The 20,675-nt window shown below is 40.9% G+C and overlaps 1 protein-coding gene across 1 annotated transcript; it reads right to left on the bottom strand.

Annotated features, from left to right (window-relative positions):
• Positions 1 to 4,010: 4,010 nt before the first annotated feature.
• On the bottom strand, positions 4,011 to 19,910 carry LOC140522050 (extracellular calcium-sensing receptor-like). Its single transcript, XM_072637098.1, is given in 7 exon segments — positions 4,011 to 4,981; positions 6,822 to 6,945; positions 7,219 to 7,446; positions 12,222 to 12,609; positions 12,611 to 13,044; positions 16,559 to 16,850; positions 19,699 to 19,910. Coding segments are annotated over 7 exon segments (2,649 nt in total).
• Positions 19,911 to 20,675: the final 765 nt, after the last annotated feature.

The following is a 20,675-nucleotide window of genomic DNA, read 5'->3' as shown; positions in this document are numbered from 1 at the left end:
ACTTTAAAAAAGACCTGTAGAAGAGCAACATGATTCCCCAATAGATAAATGGTCAAATGATATGAACATGTAGTTTTTTTATGAAGAAATTAAAGTTATCATATGAAAATGCTCTAAATCACTACTGATAGAGAACTGCAAATCAAAAGAACTCTGAGGTCCCACACCATACCTATTAGAATGGTAATCATGACAAAAGAGGAAAATGATACATGTTGGAAAAGATGTGGGAAAATTAGAACACTAATGCATTGTTGGTGGAATTGTGAACTGATCCAACCATTCTGGAGAGCAATTTGGAATTATGCCCAAAGGGCTATAAAGATGTGCATACACTTTGACCCAACAATACCATTTCTAGGGCTGTATCCCAAAGAGATCACAAAAATGGGAAAAGAACCCAGCATGTATAAAAATGTTTATAGCAGCTCCTTTTTGTGGTGGCAAAGTATTTGAAATTGTGGAGATGTCCATCAATTGGGGAGTGCCTGAACAAGTTGTGGCATATGAATGGAATGGAACTTCAGAAAAAAAATTGTGAAGACTAAGATGAACTGATGCTGAGTGAAATGAACTGAACCGGGAGAATACTGTATACATTAACAGCAATACTGTGTGATAACTATCTGTGACAGACTTGGCTCTTCTCAGCAATGCAAAGATTTAAGACAACTCCAAAAGATTCATGATTAAAAATGCTATCCACCTCCATAGAAAGAACTATGGAGTCTGAATGCAGATCAAAGCACACTATTTGTTCTCTTTTTTTGTTAGTGTCTTCTTTCTTATGGTTTCTTCCATTGGTTCTAATACTTCTATGCAACATGACTAATGTAAAAATATGTTTAAGAGGAATGTATATGTAGAACCTATATCAGATTGCATGCCATCTTGAGGTGGGGGAAGGAGAGGGAGGCAGAGAAAATTTGGAATGCAAAATCTTATGTAAATGAATGTTGAAAACTAAAAATAAATATTTTCAACAAGATCAGGATGAAGGAGACTACCCTAGAAAGAGGTTCAAGTGAAAATGACTTTCAAGTGTGAGTTGACTTCAGGAACACTGTAAGCAGACAATGTGACATAGCAACAGCTGAAAGGGATCTCAGTATGAAAACTGATACAAATGTCATAGCCAAATTTTGAAATTCCCAGGATAAGGAGACAGTACAGTAAACAACAAGAAAAAAAGTAAATACAATGGAAAAACAGTCAGAATTTCACAAAACCTAGCAACTTCCACACCAAGGAACCATAGGTCTTGAAACATTAAATTTTAATAAGCAAAGGAGATGGGGCTACATCCAAGAATAACTTACCCAACAAAGGTGAGTATAATCACAAACGAAAAAAAATGAACATTTGACACACTGAAAGACTTTCAGCTATTAGTAACAAAAAGACCAGAACTTAATGGAAATTTTGATACAAAAGATCCAGAAGAAATAGAAGGAAAACTTTAAAAACAAATTATAAGGTACTCTGTAAAATCAAACTGTTTACTTAAGATACATGAAAATGTTAACAGTATTCTTAGAACTGTCATCATTACTAAGGTAATTTGAAAGAAAGATTGGGGCTGAGTTTTGTATGATGGGGTGATTCTAAAAAACAAAAGTGGGTAGAAAAGGGGATGAGGCAGCTAGATGTCCATTAAAATCCCTTCTAACTCTTTATTTGTAATCCTATGAATTCAGATTTATTAGATGCACTCACTCCGCCATCTCTGAGGGGCAACTTTCCTTCCATTTAGAGTCTGTCAAAACTTAAGGGACCCTATTGTGTAGCAGCAGGGTGAGCTAGAACTAATGAAGTTGAAGATTTAGTGAATATTTATCTAGCCCTTAAAGCTTTAGAAAATGTTTCACATAATTATATCATATAAATATCACACATAATCATCTCAGAAGGTAGGAAAAAGAATTATGATTTGTTTCATTTCACAAGCAGAGACAAGCTCAAAGAAGTAGTGATCTGCTGAAAATCACAAAGTTACTAAGTAGTGGCATCAAGAAAACCAGCGTGTTTGGACTCAAACACTGTGCTTCCCACTAAACATATTTTCAAAAAAAATTCACAGGAAAAGGGAAGAAAGGAGAGAGGGAAGGGAAAAGAAGGGAAAGAGAGGGGGAAAAGAAAGGAGTGAAGGAGAGAGAGAGAAAAGAAAAACCATTTGATTTAGAGTCAATAGAGATGACATTGAATCTCAGATGTCTCCGTTTTCTCATCTACAAAATGAGTAAACTTAAGCAAAAATTGCTACATAAATGGAATTGTTTTCTAAACAAACCAAAAACCTAGTGCCAGGAGGTTTAAAGCCTGTAAGATTTGTTTCTGGGCACACCTGCATATAAGGAAGGCAGAAAATTATAACAAAGGGCTTGCAGCACAGGGTGAAACTTTGAGGTTTTTGTCTTCCCCTACTCATAGATTGGCATGGAAGACTCAAAGTGTTTGGGGACAGCCCAAGAAAGCCATAGTATTTCAGATCCTCGTAGTTATTTGGGGGTTAATTAGAAGATGTACCAGAACTGGTACCATTGATAAGGATGCAGAGTTGTAACCAGGAACTCATGGGAATTGCAAGAACTTTCCAATGCTAAGTTAGAAAAGGTCTTGGAATGGAAACAGTGATTGAATAAGTTGGAAGAAGTGGGTAAAGAAATACATTAATCATATCGAGAGAAAATTCTGCCTGCCTCTTTGCCCCCTGAGTGGGATATGGTGGGTCCTAACCTTAACTATGACTAAAAAAATGACAGTTTTATAAAGAGAGGCTTTTAGCTGCTATAGTAAATAGGAGCCACAGTGTCTAAGAGATGCTATGAAGATATGAAGCCCAAATGCTAGGGGTAAAGAGACTCTCAGAAATGAAAATACGATTGCAGATGTCATTTGTAGAGAGGAGCAGGTCGTCTTTAAACAGTACAAATATATCACCAGGAGTGATTGAGGCCCCCAAAGCCATTATGGCCATGGGTTGCCCCTTCAAATGTGTGTCCTGACAACACATGATCTCCATGTGTATGTCCCCAGATGGATAGTATATATATTTAGGGGTGAATGTGCCAAAAGTTTAGGGAGCAGTATTCAATTTGTTTTCCTCTTACTATACTGTTTAACTAAATAAATGCCTTGATGTTGAACTAGTTATATCCTCTGCCCAACTAGTAAAAAAGTACAGGTATCCTTGGGGGATCATGACCTATAGTTTTGAGTAAAAACACCAAAGAAATATGAAACCTGGAATGATTTTCCTGGTGTCCACATTTACAAGAAAAGTATATGCCAGGTGCAACATACTTAGCCAATCAATAACATGGTTTTATTGTGTGTCTACTCAATATCCACCTCTGGACCAAATACCATAATAAATACAGAAAAAATAAGATTTGATGCCTATATTTATGAAGTTGACATACTAGTTAACAATAGATAATTCTAGTATATATGAAATGATTTGAGAGTATTTCAGTACCACAGCTGATAATACAAAGTATGGAAATGAATTTATTTTAATTTAATTTAATTTAATTAATTTAAATAAATTTAAGTGGCCAGGGAAGATATGAGGTGGTGCGGTGCATAGAGCACAGGGCCTAGAGTTGGGAAGATCTAAGTTCAAATGTGGCCTCAGACATTTACTGAGTGACATTAAGAAATTCACTTAACCCTTATTTGTCTCAGTTCTCCATTTGTAAAATGAGGATACACTAGAGAATGAAATGGCAAAGCATTCCAGTACCTTTGCCAAGAAAACCCAATTAACAAAAGTCCAGGGGTCACATAGAGTCAGACACGACCAAGTGACTGAACAGCACTAATAAAGTTTCATAATTGGAGGGAATATTGCAGGGAAGGACTGGTAGGGTTTGGATTGACTTAAAAGTAAAAGGGGCGTGTTCCAGGCTGGGAGAGAAAACTCATGTCTCATATGAATGACAGTCAGGTATCAAGAGCTTAAATTGAATACTGGCACTTTTCCTGGCCTGAAGATAGCTTGGAGAGAGCTAGGAAGTGCTGAGAATCCCTGTTCCCCTATGATGAGGAACATGGAAGGACTGGGGTTGGTTGCATTTCTTGAAATGAAGCTTGCCCATCGTCTGATCCCTTGTGTTCTTGCCAGGCTGTAGCAGGATGATGTAGCACTTAGGGAAAAATAAACAGCCCATGAGGCCTGCCCCAGATGCTAAAATGGCAAAGATCTCCACAGCTACAGTGTGCTTGCCCTGAGCACTCAGGTGGGCTGGGATGAAGGAGATCCAAACACAGGAGAACACCAACATGCTCAGAGTGATATTCTTGGCTTCATTGAAGGTGTCAGGCAGTTGACAGGCTAAGAAGGCCACCACCAGACTGACCAGAGCTAGCACATCCAAGAAACTCAGTATTGCATAGAAGAGCTCTGAGGAGCCTGCACCACACAGCATGATGACTTTGGGTCCAGCTTCTGTAGACTTCATGGGCACTGGAGGCCAGCCTATGACCCAGAAGACACACAAAGCAACCTGGACCAATGAGCAGCCAATGAGGATAGCATTGGGGAGACTTGGTCCTGCCCACTTTCTGAGTCTGCCATCTGGCCTGGTGGCCCTGAAGGCAGACGCAACAGTGATGGTCTTGGTCAGAGTAGTAGACACACAGACTGTGAAGACAATCCCAAAGGCTGCCTGCCTCAGGGCACAGGTCACAGATACTGGGTGGCCAATGAACATGAATGGGCAGAGGAAGCATAATGCCAAGGAGCAGAGGAGGATGTAACTCAGCCTTTGATTGTTGGCTCTGACTATGGGAGTGTGGTGATGCCATATGAAGATGCCAAGGATGGTCAGGGAAAGAAGAAAGAGAAAGGTTGTACAAGTGGCTAATGCCATCCCCAGGGGCTCCCTGTAGGACAGAAAGTCAAGAACCTTGGGGATGCACTGATCCTTTTCATTGTTTGACCATTGGTCTTCTGGGCACTTCAAGCAACTGGTACTATCTGAAAGAGATTTGGGGTAATGAGTCAAATAAAGGAAGTGTGAGACTTCTCACATTGGGAGAACTTTTCCTTGGTCAAGTAGATATTCCCTTCCTCTTGACATTATTTTGTTATGAAAGCAGTATTCACTCTCATCAGATATTGTTGGCTGCCATATGACACTCTGGGCTATCATCAAGCCTGTACTCCACCACAAACTTCAAGTACTTTCAGGAAATTTAATTTTTTTTAATGTTCAGGTTGAAAGTGCAAAAGTTATTTATTGGCTTAATCTCAATACTAATGAGCATGAAAGTTTTAACCTGCTCCATGGTTCTAACCTGGGCTAATTTTTCTCTCTTTAGGTAATCTGAAGGTCTTCTGCTTCTTGGGGTTTGCCATATTGGTGCTGACCTTGGTCCTACTGGAGCTCTGAATTCCTGAACTCAAGCAATCCCCTAGCTTTGACCTCTCAACCAGGAGGTATCTTGGGCATTCACAACACCCTCCAGTTTCACTTGTTATCAAAACTTATTTCTGTTAAAGCATCCTTGATTCCTATTAGCTTTTTAGCTGTCATGTGACACTGTGCTCTTAGTTACATTGCCTGATACGTACAAAGCACTTAATAATGGTTCAATAAAACTTCTAGGGCTTTTTCACATGAACTGCTTTCTTACATTATCTTTTCTATCCTATTCTTGTTCAGTTGGTCTTTGGGACCCACATTCTCTACTTGAGATGGCTAGGTGGCATATTGGATAGATAGCTGAGTCTGAAGTCATAAAGACCTTAGTTCAAATCTGGCCTCAGATCCTTTCTACCTATATAATCCTGGACAAGCTATAGAAATCTGTTTGCCTCAGCTTCCTCATCTGTAAAATGAGGATGACAATAATGTCCATTTAGTCCAGTGCCTGGACTGAACAGTGTGTGTAGTAAGTGCTATATAAATATGATTATCTATTATTATTTTAAAATACTTGCCCTTTTTAACTTTGCATAGGGCCTGGCACATAGCAGGCACTTTATATATGCTTTTGTACTTGACAATTCCAAACCACCTTTCCAATTTATTAAGATCTTTTTGGATCCTGATCATACCATGCCACATTTTAGCTCTGGATCCCAACTTTCTATTATACTAGTTCAAAATAAAACCTAGATTTTAATTCAGGTCTTCCAGTTCTTTGGCTCATTTTTTTCTCTTGATGGAAGGAAACCTTCAAGAAACAGCTGAATAATGACTTTTCAGCTATGTTGCAAAAGCATTTAAGTATGGTGTAGAGGGCCGAGCTCTGGACCACGGCCCCCTGGTGAGCCCGGAGACGCCCGGGGGTGAGAACCCGCCCTCGGGTGCTGGGAACGCCCCTTACGGAGCTGAGCTCTGCCTCCAGGGCGGAACATGGGAGGAGCTATGGCAGGGTATATAAAGGGGAACACGAGAAGGTCGGGAGGACTGGGGTAAGCAATAAAGTGCAATAAGCATCCTCCTTGGTGTACTGTTTGGTCATTCCCCTCCCCCACAGGAGGGGGCCAGAACCACTGGAAGACTGGTATAGTGGGTGGCTTACAGGAGAGGTAAGCTTCTAGGCGATGGCCCGGGCAGGCCCGGTGCAGTATGGATCAAACTAGAAGTCCTCTAAGACCCTTTCAGCTGTGAAATTCTGAGAATTAATGTCTTTATGAACTCAACATTCTTCCCATCAGAAGTTACTAGCATTGTTTTTTTCCATTTCTCCTATCGGATTCTTCTCACTTCCAGCCTGCTTGCTTCTCCAACTAGTTTCTCTTAACCAGAACCTAACTCCATAAGCTGCTTGGGGTCAAAATGGTGCCACCATTCTCCTGTCTTGCTTACCTAGTATAGAAGATATTTCTCCTTTGGGACAGTGAAGACACTCATAGCAGCAGCTTGGTTGTCCCTGGATGGGAGACTTCCGGGTTCCCAAAGGACATGTTTGACTGCAGACTGAAAGAGGGGCCTACTCATAGACAGACAAAAAGAAGAGAGCTGAGGGAAGTTTAGAGGAGAGATAACAGCATCTGCAAAATCAGTCGTTAGCAGGAGTTTTTGATGCTTGGAAAGCTGGTCCCCAAATCTGTATTTTCTGAGTTCTCACCAATGAAGAAAATTTCAACTGAACATAATTGGAATAGGATTGGAATGCCTGGACCCATAGTTATTTCTTTCCTCTGGTTAGTTGGCACTATTATTGAAGGGGAGCAGTAGGAGGGAAATGGTTTCCAGTTCTCACCTTTCCAGGACCCTCAGCCCAAATGATGGTGCTGCTGTTTATCACCAACTCTTTCCCTGGAGGTTTCATGAAGTCTAAGTGTCCAACCTTGGTAGTCTTCAAAGTGTGGTCATGAGCAAGATATAAGTTTATGACCTCAAAAATTGCTGGGATCTCCCAATCCTGGGTAAAAAAGATCTCTTCCTCAGTTCGAGTAGTGAAGTGGATTGTCCTTAGATACTGTAAAAGCTGAGTAAAAAGCACAAGTATGAAGATGAGGAGGAGGAGTCAAAGAGAAGGCCCAAGGATACCTACACTGGCTTCATAGTAAATATTATCACATGTTTTAGTTGTGATCAATGGGTTTCTCTGAGACTGTTCTGTTCATTCTACCTTGTGTACTCAGATGCCCAGATTGCAAGATCACAGAACCATAAACTGAGAGCCAAGAAAGGATTTTAAAAACCCTTTGCCCAAGCTCATTGTTACAAAGGTGGGGAAACTGAGGCTTAAAGAAATTAAGTTACTAGACAAAGATAATCCAGACAGTAAGTAAGTAGCTACGTTGGGACTCAAAGAATCATGAAAATTCAGAGTTGGAAGGGCACACACACACACAAATGTCATCAAATCCAGCCCATAGTCAAACAAGAATCACCTTCAAAGTGTTTCTAATAAATGGTTTCCTCATCTTAGAGAATTCCATTGAGGAGAAAGCTACTACTTCTGGAAATAGTCCAGACACTCTCCTTGGGGACGTTCAAAATCATATCCTCATAGATGGTGAAATCTTAAAGGGGTCTTTGAAGTAATCTAGTCCTAGAGAAAATTACACAGTTTTCCTGACCAGGTCAACCACAAATTTGTTTTCTAATCTCAAATCTTCCCTCACAATAACATGGCAATCTTCTAAAGAGTATCATCCAGGTGACTTCCTATCACACACACACACACACACACACACACACACACACACCTCTAGAATTATTATAAACCTCTTCTCTCCTTAATGCACCTACACCATTCCAAACCCTTGACTCAGAGCAATGGATTTCATATCCTATTTCTACTTGGTTGGTTAGTTGGTTATCCTTCATTCTCACACTTTGCTATAGCCAAGTTACAGTGTGTCTGACTGTCTTATCAGATCAATATGAGCTCAGAATGCTCTACCATATGTCAAGCACAAATAGTCCATGTGAACATTTGGGGAGGATTCTCTAAATATGCACGTCACACCCTACACCCTACCTTCTATTTCACTTAGAAAGCAGAGGCAATCTTCTCCTTACTCAACACTTCCAATCCTCTTCACTTTGGCTTGCATTCTCCTCTCTTGTACCAATCTCTGAATAAGAGGTTACCCTACTCTTTACCAAAGTCAACTTTTTTATCATTTGTTTCCATTTACTCCTACAATTTGCCCACTCCATCATTCCTTCTCACTTACTTATTTCAGTCTATTAAGATAAAAGATAAAAATAAAAGATATATGTGAGTTTATACATATGTACACACAAATTTAGATACACACATATACATATGTGTGTATATATATCCTTACTTTTTTGTGTACATATATGTATCTGTGCATGTATATATACTAAGCATTTGTATATGTTTAAAACCTCCAAAATCTATACATGTAGCCCTAATATGTTCTATCTTTAGCTACTCATTACCAGCTGACAAAACCGTATACCTATTGTGACCTCCCACGTCTAAGTTCATATGACTATGCTATCATCATCCCTATCCATATATCCTGAAATGCTCTACCAGAGTTCCTTAAGTCTATGTCTTCATCTATCCCCTACTTTGCCAGCTTTGTAGCCCTGTTGATAAAGGAAATGAAGTTAGTTTGATATTAACCACTTGTTACACTGAGTTTTCGTGATCACTCCTTCCCTTTCTAAATTGTCCCAAACAACCCCTTTAATAGGAAGACAAAGAATTTTGTCAGAAATTAAAATCAAGACCATTGTTTCATGGGATTCTGATTTTTCCATGTTTTTTTTAAATTGACGGCATTTGCCTTCCCTCCAGGTCTATGGTATTTATCTCTACATTTCACAATATTTTAGAAATCATTGGTCGTATCAAAACTCATTTCTCCCAGGTCTCTAAGCACCCTGGGATGTAGTTAATCCAAACCTAATGACTGAAACCCATTGAGGGAAGCTATGAGGTTTCTTAACATCTCCTCAATTATCTTGGGATTCAACTCCCTAGATCTTTTATTTTTCCCAGTCTAAAGATCACTCTCTTTGTACAAGGAAACATAGGATAAGAATTTTTCATAAAGATGTCCTGTGAGAAGGTACCCAAAGTGGATCTATTTGTACTAAATGATCTCAAAGATGCCTTCTAGATTAGTATTATAATGTTCAATCAAGGAGCAAGTTGGCTTTATTATATGAAAGTGCTCATACATCCCTAAAAACATCACCCACCTGCATGAAATTTCAATATTAAAGATGCTGGGGACATTTTAGAGATCTCTAAAAGAAATAGACTAAGGTATTATCTCTCCTAGAGGCTTTTTAAGAAGTGCAAATGCCCCTAAAAAACTTAAGGTAATTAAAGTTAGCCTATATTACTTAAGTCTCACTTTACTTATCTGCAAAATGAAAGTGATGATAATAACACCTCCCTCATAGTGTCATGGTAAGGATCAAATGAAATAATATAAGTGAAGTGATTTCCAAACCTGAAGTTTCATATAAATGTTACCTATTACTATTTACTTGTGTGACTATGGACAAGTCATTTAACTACTTGGAGCCCCAGTTTCCTCTTCTTGAAAATGGAGGGAAATAATGCCTATCTTATGAGTGTAAAATCAAATAAAAGACATTAAATGTTTGCACATATAAAATAATTATACAAATAAGAGTTATTATCAAAAGTCACCTCTTCTATGAAGCCTTCCTGGATCCATTGATCCTGGAGCCAGGATTAATCTTTGTATTGTGACTATGTCACTTAGCATAGACTTCTGTCTGGGTCTGGAACTTTTTTCCCTCCTAGGGTATAAAAAGTTCCTTGAGGGAAAGAAGCACACTTCATGCATCTTTAAACATCCAGAGTACTTTATGCAAAAAAAATCACTTATCTTTTTAGACCTCCATTTCCTCTCTAAATTGTCTTCCAGCTGAAATGTTCCATAGTTCTATTAAAAGGCTAGTTGAATCTATATATAAAAGTCCCCTCAAACACCTAAAAATATCTTTTCATCAAACACATGCTATGGACATTACAAGTATCATTATTCCCATTTTAAATATGAGGAAACAGGCTTAGAAAGGTTAAAGGACTTGCCCAATAAATCAGTCAATAAACTAACATTTGTAGGCACCTTCTATGTGCCAGTTAGTGTGCTGGGCAGCAATGCAAAAGATGGTTGCCTGTTGTCTTTTGTTCTCGAAGAGGACCAAAATGGCATCACTATGTTGGAGTCAAGGTACAGTGTGTCCATCTGCGGCTGAGCAAACCAGTACAATCTTGGGAGGCTCTACTGCAGGTCACAAAAGTGAAAAGCTGCCTGCTTCAAAGAGTTTACATTCTACTTTGGGAAATAACACACAATAAGCCTGAAAAGACATGCTGGAGCCAGGTTAGTAAGGCTTTGCAAGGTGAAACAGAGCAATTCATAGATTATCCATCTGAAAAAGTGGACATCGGGAGCCACTTAAGATTCACGGTGGCAGAAGGGAACAGGGCAATGTGGTCAGACAACAAAGATCTCTTAAGTAACTTGCCATGGTCACAATACTATTAGTCCCAGATCCAAGGCAAATATTCATGTTTCTTGAAATAGTCCCTCAATCACTTGGGGACTCAAACCAAACAGACACTGCCTTATTATCTGATAGCATCATAAAAAATGGATTCTTTTGATCTTCTTGGAGAGCAAACACTCAAGAACTATTTCCTCTTGGTGGTCTTCATCAGTCCAATTTTGATTGATTATTTAGGGGATGAAACGATTGGAAATAATGACTCTGGAGAGTATGGGTATTTATAGGATAAAAATACCAGATTCTATCTTGAAATTATTCTCAGAGTTATTTAATGAGGAAGAAGAGAAGGCATCATGCAGTCATGCTCAGATTAGGAAGATGATGAGGGTGGGATGAGGAAGATAGGAAACAAGCATTTGTGAAGTGCATACTGTATGCCACTGTGTTAAGTGCTTTACAAATATTATTTCATTTGATTGTCATGGAAGTTAAGAACTCTTTCTACTTTCATTTTACATTTAAGAAAATAGAGACAGACAGAGATTAAGCTGTTGGTATACATCACAATGCTAGTAAAAGTCTGAGGGTTTATATGAATTCAGATCTTCTCTACTATGATCCCAGCACTCTATCCTCTATACCTAACTGCTTCAAGGAGTATCCATTTTAAGCTTGGTACATATGGGGAGTAAGAATAAAGGATACTTGGAGTCCTCACCACTCATTCCACTATAAGATTGAAGAAGCTGGCTGAGGAGAGATTGCAAGTTTGGGCCTCTTGCCAGCCTGAGAATCTGTTTGTTCCTACTATCATAGCTTACCTTTATAATTGAACTTTCTACTGAAATCTCTTAGGAACAGCTACTTTCCATTTGTGGTTCCCTGGTTGGTTAAAAATTTTGAGCATGGGAGGGGAGGTACATTTCTGCCCATTCCTAGGGTTGTTCTAAGTTTGCCTGTTATGGCAGCAGTGACTGGCTCTTTGCCAGGATTTTTTATTCCTATATTCTCCCACCTCACCTTTGTCCTTCATTCATAGCGTCATAGATCACAGAACTAGTAACTGAGAGACAATCTAGTCCACCTATCCATATTATAGATGAGTAAAGTGAAGGCCAATGAGATTCAGAGATATAGCCAAGGGATTCTGAGTCCTCCTAACCATCTTTACCACTTCCTTCCTGCTCATAGCCTCTGTTATTCTGTTCAAAGCCCATGAGTATTTATCCCATCCTAGAAATAGCAGCATAGAAGGACATGCATTCCTTGTCTCTGTCTCACCTGCCATGGGCCAGCATTTCCTCTCCTGGCACAATTGCTACCAGTAAGTGATCCTTCCCCAGTAGAGCAGGCCCTCAGGTTCTGATAAGCTATCAGGAAGGCTTTGGTTGCCAGGTAGGCTTGGTATGTAGCAGACAAGTTGTCCAGGTTCAGTACAGACAGATGGGTGGGAGTCAGCTGCTCCAGCCCTGTGCAGTTAGGGGCAACACATCCTGCTCAAGGGCCAACAGGTTTTAGCCCAGGCCACGTGTAGCCCAACAGATCTTGCCAGAAAAACTTTATCAGGTGGTTGTCTGGGTACATTGCTGGGTGAAGAGTGGACAAGAAATACTTGAGGTCGGGCGCTGGTCCTGAGTGTATCCCCAGAAACAGGCCCCCATTCAGCATCTCTGGCTTCCCTGCTCAACACTGAGCCACCTGGTGAAAAAGATGTGGACATGAGTCAGATCCTGTGGGTCACCTTCTTCTTTTGAAGTATCTTGGTGAGGAGAATGAAGTGAACATGGTAGCAGTCACAGATGATCACCTTAGCAGTGGAGTCTTGGATAGCATCAGCTGCATTTTCCACATTGGCTATGTGGTAATCAATCCTCTTTGAGAAGCTCACACAGCCCCCATTCTTTCCAACCTCCTTCCTGAATTCCTGATCCAGCCACTCAAAGGCACCACTATCTGAGCCCACCAGGCCCACACAAATCCAATTGAAGTAGAGAAGTATTTTGGCCATAGCTTGAGTTTGGTGAGCTCTGCTGGGGACTGTGCGAAGGAAGGAGGGGAACCAGTGGTGGTCAGAAAATTGGGGATGCTGAGATCCATGACTTATCTGGGGAAAGAAAAAGGGTCAAAAGATCCTGATCAAAAATCCACAAGATTTGGTTTGATATTTCCCGAGGCCTTCCAGCCCCTGCCTGGGGATTAAACCTTGCTCAATTTTCAATGATATTCACAAAGATCTGAACTTTCATCCACAAACTGGTGACAAAGGGAGCTAGGTGGCACAGATAACAGAGCCCTGAACTTGGAGTCAAGAAGCCCTGTATTTAAATATGTCTCAATCACACAGCAGCATGATTGTGGGCAAGTTATTTAACTTTTCTCATCCTTAGTTTCCTCATCTGTAAAATAAGGATAATAATAGCACCTGTCTCATAGGATTGTTGTGACTTAAATGAGGTAATAATGTGTGTTATATGCTTTGTGAACCTCAAAGTACTATATGAATGCTTCCAATAAGTAAGCAGTAGTAGGAGAAGTAGTAATAGGAGGAGGAGGAGGAGGAGGAGGAGCAGTACTAGTAGCAGTAGTAGTACTAGTACTAGTAGTACTAGTAGTAGCAGTAGTAGTAGTATATGTACCAATGAACTCCTAGAGTTGTGAAAAGATCATTTCTAAAAGAAAAATAGAAGCCATTATTATCTGAGCAATTCTCCAGTGGATACCTTATCATGTTACTTCTCCCTGCACTCTGGGACTATCCCTGGGAGTTCACAAATTGGTTTGCAAATTGGGAACATAGATTATGGGTCTGCCTTCATAAAGCTATAGCACACAAGCCCAGACCAGTAAACTCACCTTTAATAGCCAGCCAATAGACATAATTAGGTCAAAGCAAAGGCATTTTTTAAGCTGGTATGATAAGAACAGTAGCTGCCAAATATTTCTAAGAAAAAATCTGGATCACAATCTCACAAGTACACACAGTACCAGGGGGCTAGTCACACATTCAAAGGACAATGGTAGTAGAGGACACATGTAGGGACGACATGTGGCCAGGGTAAACTCCTTCCTTCCTCAGCCTGTGGTCCCAGTGTCCTTCCCCTTCTAATTAGGTACTCATACCATTCCTTTCTATGCTTAATGTATTTACCACATGGACCAGTCATCTGACAGCTTTATTCTGGTCCTCTCTGCAGCTCAACTCATCATTTCCAGAGGGAGTTCCCTTTGAAATCTATGCTCAGTCAACCAATATACATTTAAGAAGTGTCTACTATGTAACAGGCATCCTGGGCCATATCCTGTCTTCCTGATGGCTCTGGAGGAGAGCCCTCACTCAAATCAAAGTTAACTGCTAAGTGCTAGGGATAAACAGAAAGGTATTGTCAGTTGTCTTCCCTGCTAACAGAGATTACACTCCTTGGAGCTGCTTCTGGATACTTCCTACCCTCCCCCATCCTCTCTGTCTTTGTGTCTCACTGTGCTCCCTACTGGATGCAGTGTCTCCTACAGGGTAAATAACTGTTCCAAGAGACAATGCCCAATGAATGGAGCAGAGATTGAAGAGCAAGTCCCCTCTCCTTCCCCTCTGGTAGAGGCATAAGGGTCACTCCACAAAACTGCTTCCTCCCTTGAATGTCTCAGTCTCTCCTAGGTCATTAATTGACTAGCCCAAAATCACACAGGTCCTAAGTAGCAGGGTCATTTTACTACACCAAATTTCCTCTCTGATTTATCTTCATTTCTTTCGCTGGTGTTGCAGGTGTCCAACTCCTCATGACCCTATTTGGCTTTTCTTGGGAAAGATACTAGAGTGGACTTGCCATTTCTTTCTCCAGCTCATTTTACAGATGAGGAAACTGAGGCAGGAAGAGTGAAGTGACTTGTTCAGGTCACATAGCTAGTAAATGTCTGAGACTGGATTTGAACTCAGGAAGATGAATCTCCCTGACTCCAAGGCTAATGAAATTGCACCACTTAGCTATTCTGTACATGCAACCATTTTATTGTTATTTGTCTTCTTTATATTTTTCTGTATATATTCTTATGTGTATTCATCTCACTATTAGAATGTTTTCCCCCTGAAAATAGGGACATTTTTTTCATTGTTTGTATTGGCACTCCAGTGCTTGGAACTAGCTGGTGTTTAATAAATGTCTTTTGATTGATCGATTTAAAGGTAGTCAAGGTTGTAAAAAACTTAAAAAATGAAGTGAAGAATAGGAATTTTATGGTAGAAGCAATACAGAAATCAGTAGAGATCACTGAGTATGTGAGTGACTCTAGGTAATCTAACCATACTCATTGTGGAGAAGTCATTGTGGTGTAGTGAGAAGGGCTCAAGATTTAGGGTCCAGCATCTGGGCTCAAAACTCATGACCTTGGGCAAATTACTTCACCACTCTGTTCATCTTCTGAAATAAAAGGTAGCTGGATCTCATCAACTCTCAGGTCCCTCCTGGCTCTTGTCCCTAAGAGCGCATGTTTCTATAACTAATTGTGAAATCCTTGACATGAGCTACTCCCTAGAGTAGCCAACCTCCATGAGGTTCATGTTCCCAGTCGAAACTAATCCAGCTCACTCCACTAATGGTCATTCTGGGAATTACAGACCCTGCAACATCCTAGAGTATAATTGCAAAAGGTTCAAAGATTCTCCGGGGCAAAATTAAATTTAAAGTCACTATTCTTTAAGGCAGTCATGCAAGCCTGATACAGACTAGTGCTGAACCTGAAATCAAGAGACTCACATGCTAGTTCTACTTGCTCTAAAATGAACTCTCCTCTTGGCTCTATTTACCCACTTCTCAGCTAGCTGTAAAGGAAGGAATCATTAACAACAAAGTGCTTATTAATTATTATTATTGATAATAATGATAATAATATTAATATTATATTTCATATTATGTAAATATAATTCTTAATAATAGCTAACATGTATATTGTACTTTAAACTTATAAAGACTTTTGTTCATGTCATCTAATTTTCTCTTCACAAGAACCCTGTGGAATATCGCTATACCCGTTCACAAATGAGGAAAATGAGGCTGAGATATTAAGTGACTTATTTGCCCCATGGCATCTTAGTGATGAAGTAGAAAGACAAGTGTGGTCTTGGAGTCCAGAGAATCATTGTTCTATTTGACATTAAGTAAGTCATTTAAACACTCAAGGCCATTTAAAATGTAAAATAAGATTCATTTCCTTTGCCTTACTTAGCTCACAAAGGTTTCGTAAGGAAAACACTTGATGAACTCAAAAGTATGATATAAAAATAAATGATAACTTTTGGTAAGTGTATTAATTTATTCTTCATTGGAGTACTTTCATTTTAATTGCTTGTAACCCAAAGGAATGAATCTCTAATGGTAAAATGTCAGGTATTATGAAAAACCTAGCACAAAACTATTTTGCCTTTTCCTGGAATTCCTCAGATCCCATTATGTGACCACCCATCCACTGCATCCTGGAGTGCACATGAGTTGGCTGCGGGAACAATGGGGCCAGGGTCTCTGGGAACAAAGACAAGCTTTTAGTCTTGGAGAAGAAAGAAAAACACTGGAGCAGGTGCCTCTCACTAACCATAAATTCTCTACTCTGCTTTAAGGTGTATCACTCACCTGAGGGACTTGGTAAAGGGAGAGCAGCTCAGCCATGGCCTCTGACTCTGGGGAAGTCATCCCACCTATGATTCCCAGGAGTCGGCGCTGGGGGCAACAATCAAAGTTGGGTGTTGGGAGGAGCTGTCCAGACAGAAGGCCAAGAGTACTCCCAAGAGCCCGGAACCCAGACACACAGGAGTCATACAGCTGGAGTCCCACTGTGACATTGGGCAGGAAGCTGGGGTCTTCATTTGCTTCTTCCACAGCAAGTAGCAAGCCCACGGCAACCAGGAAGAAACGAGCTGTGAATCTTAAGGAAGGAACAAAACACAGCTAGCTCAAAGCTGCCACAGCCTTGGCTAGCAGCCTTACAATTCTTAGAAAGCCCCCTCTTTCCCCATTGGCTGGATATATTCTTGTTTCAATGGTAATACTATGCTCATTCCCTCCCCCTTACTGGATCTCAGTTTCCTCCTCTTTAAAATGAGAAGATTAAACTACATCAGTGTCATAGGTCCCTTTGACAGTCCATGGACTCCCTCTGGACTCCTTCTCAGAAAAATGGTTCTAAATATATAAAACAAATAGGATTGATTACAAAGGAAACCAAAGGATAGTGAAGGTAAAGATAGATTTTTCTTCCTATACAGGTTCCTAGACAACACCCCATCCCCATTCCCCAGGTCAAGAATATTTCTTCTGCGTGATTACAAAGTTCCCTTTAAGAGACTTCCGTAGTGGACAGAATGCAAGCCTCAGAATGAAGAAGTTTTTGGCTCAAACCTCACTTCACACATTCACTGTGTGACCCAAAAGGAGTCAGTTCTTCTCTGACTCTCACTTTTGTCACCTGTAGAAAGGATACAAGCTCAAAGGAAATAAGATAGACAGTGCATTAGCAGTGTAATTATGAGATTCTAACATTGTTGTTGCAATGCATTTTCAGAAAAATTATTTGGATGGAGATATTAGGGCAACATTTCCTAAATTCGCTGCTGACACACAGACAAATAGATGACAGAGATTCTGGATTATTAACCAGACAGACCATGATAATGGGCTAAATACAATAAGATACAATTCATCTGGCATAAAGATAAGAGTTTTTACCCTACAATTGAGCAAGATGAAGGAAACTTAATCAGGGGTTCAAGAGAAAATGACTGAAGTTTAAGTTGACTCCAGGACCAAGCTGAGCAGACAATGTGACAGAGAAACGGGGAAAACTGAAATGTTTACATCAAAAAAAAAGAGGCCTTTCTGTCCTTCTATACTCTGCCCTGGTCAGGCCCTATCTGGAGCAGCACTCTTGGCGCAGGAGAGCCCAAAAGTAGAAGCAAGAGTGGGGGCATATATAAACTCAGAAGGAGGAATCTAAAATGCCTAGCAATTAGACCCAATAGAAAATGGGATGGACTGCTTCAGAAAGAAGTGATTTTCCTCTCTCTGAAATAGTTTTGATAAAAAGCTGGTTAGGCAGCCTGTAAGGGTTGTTTCATATCTGTTGTTTTTCAGTCCTGTCCAATTCTGTGAACTTGACTAGGGTTTTCTTGGCAAAGCTACTGGAGTGGTTTGCTATTTCTTTCTCCAGTGGATTAGGTGAACAGAGATTAAGTGACTGGTCCAGGATCACACAGCTAGTAGTACAACTGAGACTGGATTTCAGCTCAGTCTTCCTAACTCTAACTTCCTATCTGCCTCTTGTTTTTCATAGGAATCAGCATTTGGGAAAAGGTTGAAATCAATATCCACTCAACTTCCTTTTGAATCCAAGGAACTTAATAATACTTACTGAATTTAATTAAACTTTAGGATTTTTGGCACCCACTTCTGGAGGGTCACTGAGATTATCCAGAAAGATGAGGCCATGCCTTCTGAGGGAACCCGGGACATGTCTTGGAGGAAAAAAATCAAGGAGAAGAGCCAGAAGGTGATTGCTGGGTTTGGGATGGATTTTGCCTTGTTTTGTTTGCTGGGAGTGGTGCTAGGGGGAAGATAACTGCCTTCAGATGTCTGAACGGACAAAAGGTAGAAGAAGTTTCAAAACTCTTCTGCTTGGCTCCCCCAAAGACAGTTCTGCACCCGATGGGTGGAAGCTACAGGGAGGCAGATTTTAGCACAACATGAGAAAGAAATCTCTGATAACTGCAAGTGTCTAAAAATAGAGCTAGCTGCCTTGAGAGGGGTGTGTGTGTGTGTGTGTGTGTGTGTGTGTGTGTGTGTGTGTGTGTGTGTGTGTGTGTTCATCCTTCATTGCCATCAGAGAAATGATGACATGACTTGCACTTGACTTTGTTTTCAGTGAAGGCTGTGCAGGTCACCAGCCTCACTTCTCCCCCAGAACCATCTGAATCCAGTGACCAGATATTCATCAGGATGACTAGAGATGACCCAGGATGAGACAATTGAGGTTAAGTAACTTGCTCAAGGTCACACAGCTAGTGAGTGTCAAGTGTCTGAGGTGAGATTTGAATTCAGGTCCCCCTGACTCCACACAGGTGCTTTATCCACTGCACCACCTACCTGCCATGCCTTGAGAGGCAGTGATTTCCTCCTCACAGGAAGTGTTCAAGCAAAGAATGAAAGATTACCACCAGCATTGTAGAAGGGATTGCTGACTATGGTAGGGAGAAGGGGAATAAGATAACTCATTGTGGCCCCTCCAACTTTCATTACATTATAAACCAATGATTCTAAGATTCCACCCTTGGATTAGGTGATCTCTAACAAAGATTAGGAGAAGAGATCCCGTTTCTGAGACCCTATGAAATGTCTAGAACAGAAGACACACTCACTCACAATTCCACTTCTATTCAGACCAATATGATCACATCCCTCTTAGCTTCTCTCCTAAGTGCTGTCTCTCGCTCTCTCTCTCCCTCCACACACTCAAACATGCACATGAAAATGCACATGCTCATGCATACAAACATGTACAAACACACACACAAACACACACACATACATACCCCTAATAAATGAGCCAGGGCCAGGCTCTGCCCATTCACACTGGTACAACCTTGAAGGACAGATCTTGGCAAAAGGGAGTATGGAAAAATCGTGGCTCAACTCCGTACGTGTGCTCAACAAGCCTATCACTTCGACCATACTTGCCCCTCTCCTTTAGTCCTTCCCCAGGAATAAAGGGCAAGGCTTACTTTTGGCATGGTGGCTGCTCTGGAGGCTTGTGAAAGGTCACCTTCTTCTGGACAGGCTGAGCATGTAAGGGGGTGACAGCTCCAATGAGCACATCCCCCTCAACAAAAAGCTGGTCTGTAGTACTAGGGGCAGGTAGCTGGCATGGAGATTGGACAGCATTGAATGGAGAGGGGAAGGAGACCAGGATAAGGATCAACAGTGAGCAGTGCATGGTGATGGGTTTGTTCTGTATAGACTTGGTGATCTTCAGTCCTCAGAGGATGTTTTCCCACATCTGCAGTTCAGTTCTTCCAGAAAGCCCCAGAAGTCAAGGATCATTGCTATTAGGAGACTGAGGAATAAGCCCTACTCAGGACTCTGGCACTATGCTCACTTTGCTCTCTCTAGAGAATAGTCTCTTTCACTGGATGCAGTTTCTGGGTATCCCCTCTTAAATCTTCTTCAGGTAGAGCCTGTGCCAGCTCTGGTCACAACGTGATGGTCCTCAGCTCACTTTCCCCTATTTTGGTCATGGCTGAGCTGGAGCTGTCTGAGGCAGCAAGTCCCTTATGCTGAGCAGGAGCTCAGACCTGGCAGACACATGATTCCCCCCTGATATATCCCTGCCAGTTCACTCCCTTCAGGACAAGACCTAACCTCCCACACACAAGGAGTCTTTTCTAAAGCCAGCTTTTACATCTGTGTTTATGAAGGATCCAATCTGGGCCCCCTGACAACTCCAGAGCCTCCAGGATGTGAGCACAACCTATAATCTACAAAGCACAAATGAGGCTGAGTATCATGTGGACCACATTGGCCTTGAGGTTCTCCTGAAGTTGTCCTCATGATCCCAAAAGGGTTCACTGTCCCCTGGATGAGGAGGAGAAACACCTGTACCCAATCTATACCTCCAGAGACACTAGACAAATGTTTATGTCTCAGACTGCCTAGCGCCACAGATCACCTCCACTAATAGGAATGAGGCACAATGGCATTG

The sequence above is a fragment of the Notamacropus eugenii genome, chromosome 2 (genome assembly GCF_028372415.1).
Source record: "Notamacropus eugenii isolate mMacEug1 chromosome 2, mMacEug1.pri_v2, whole genome shotgun sequence".
NCBI lineage: Eukaryota > Metazoa > Chordata > Mammalia > Diprotodontia > Macropodidae > Notamacropus > Notamacropus eugenii.
The sequence above is the reverse complement of the archived record's forward strand: the minus strand, read 5'-3'. Positions and strand labels throughout refer to the sequence as shown.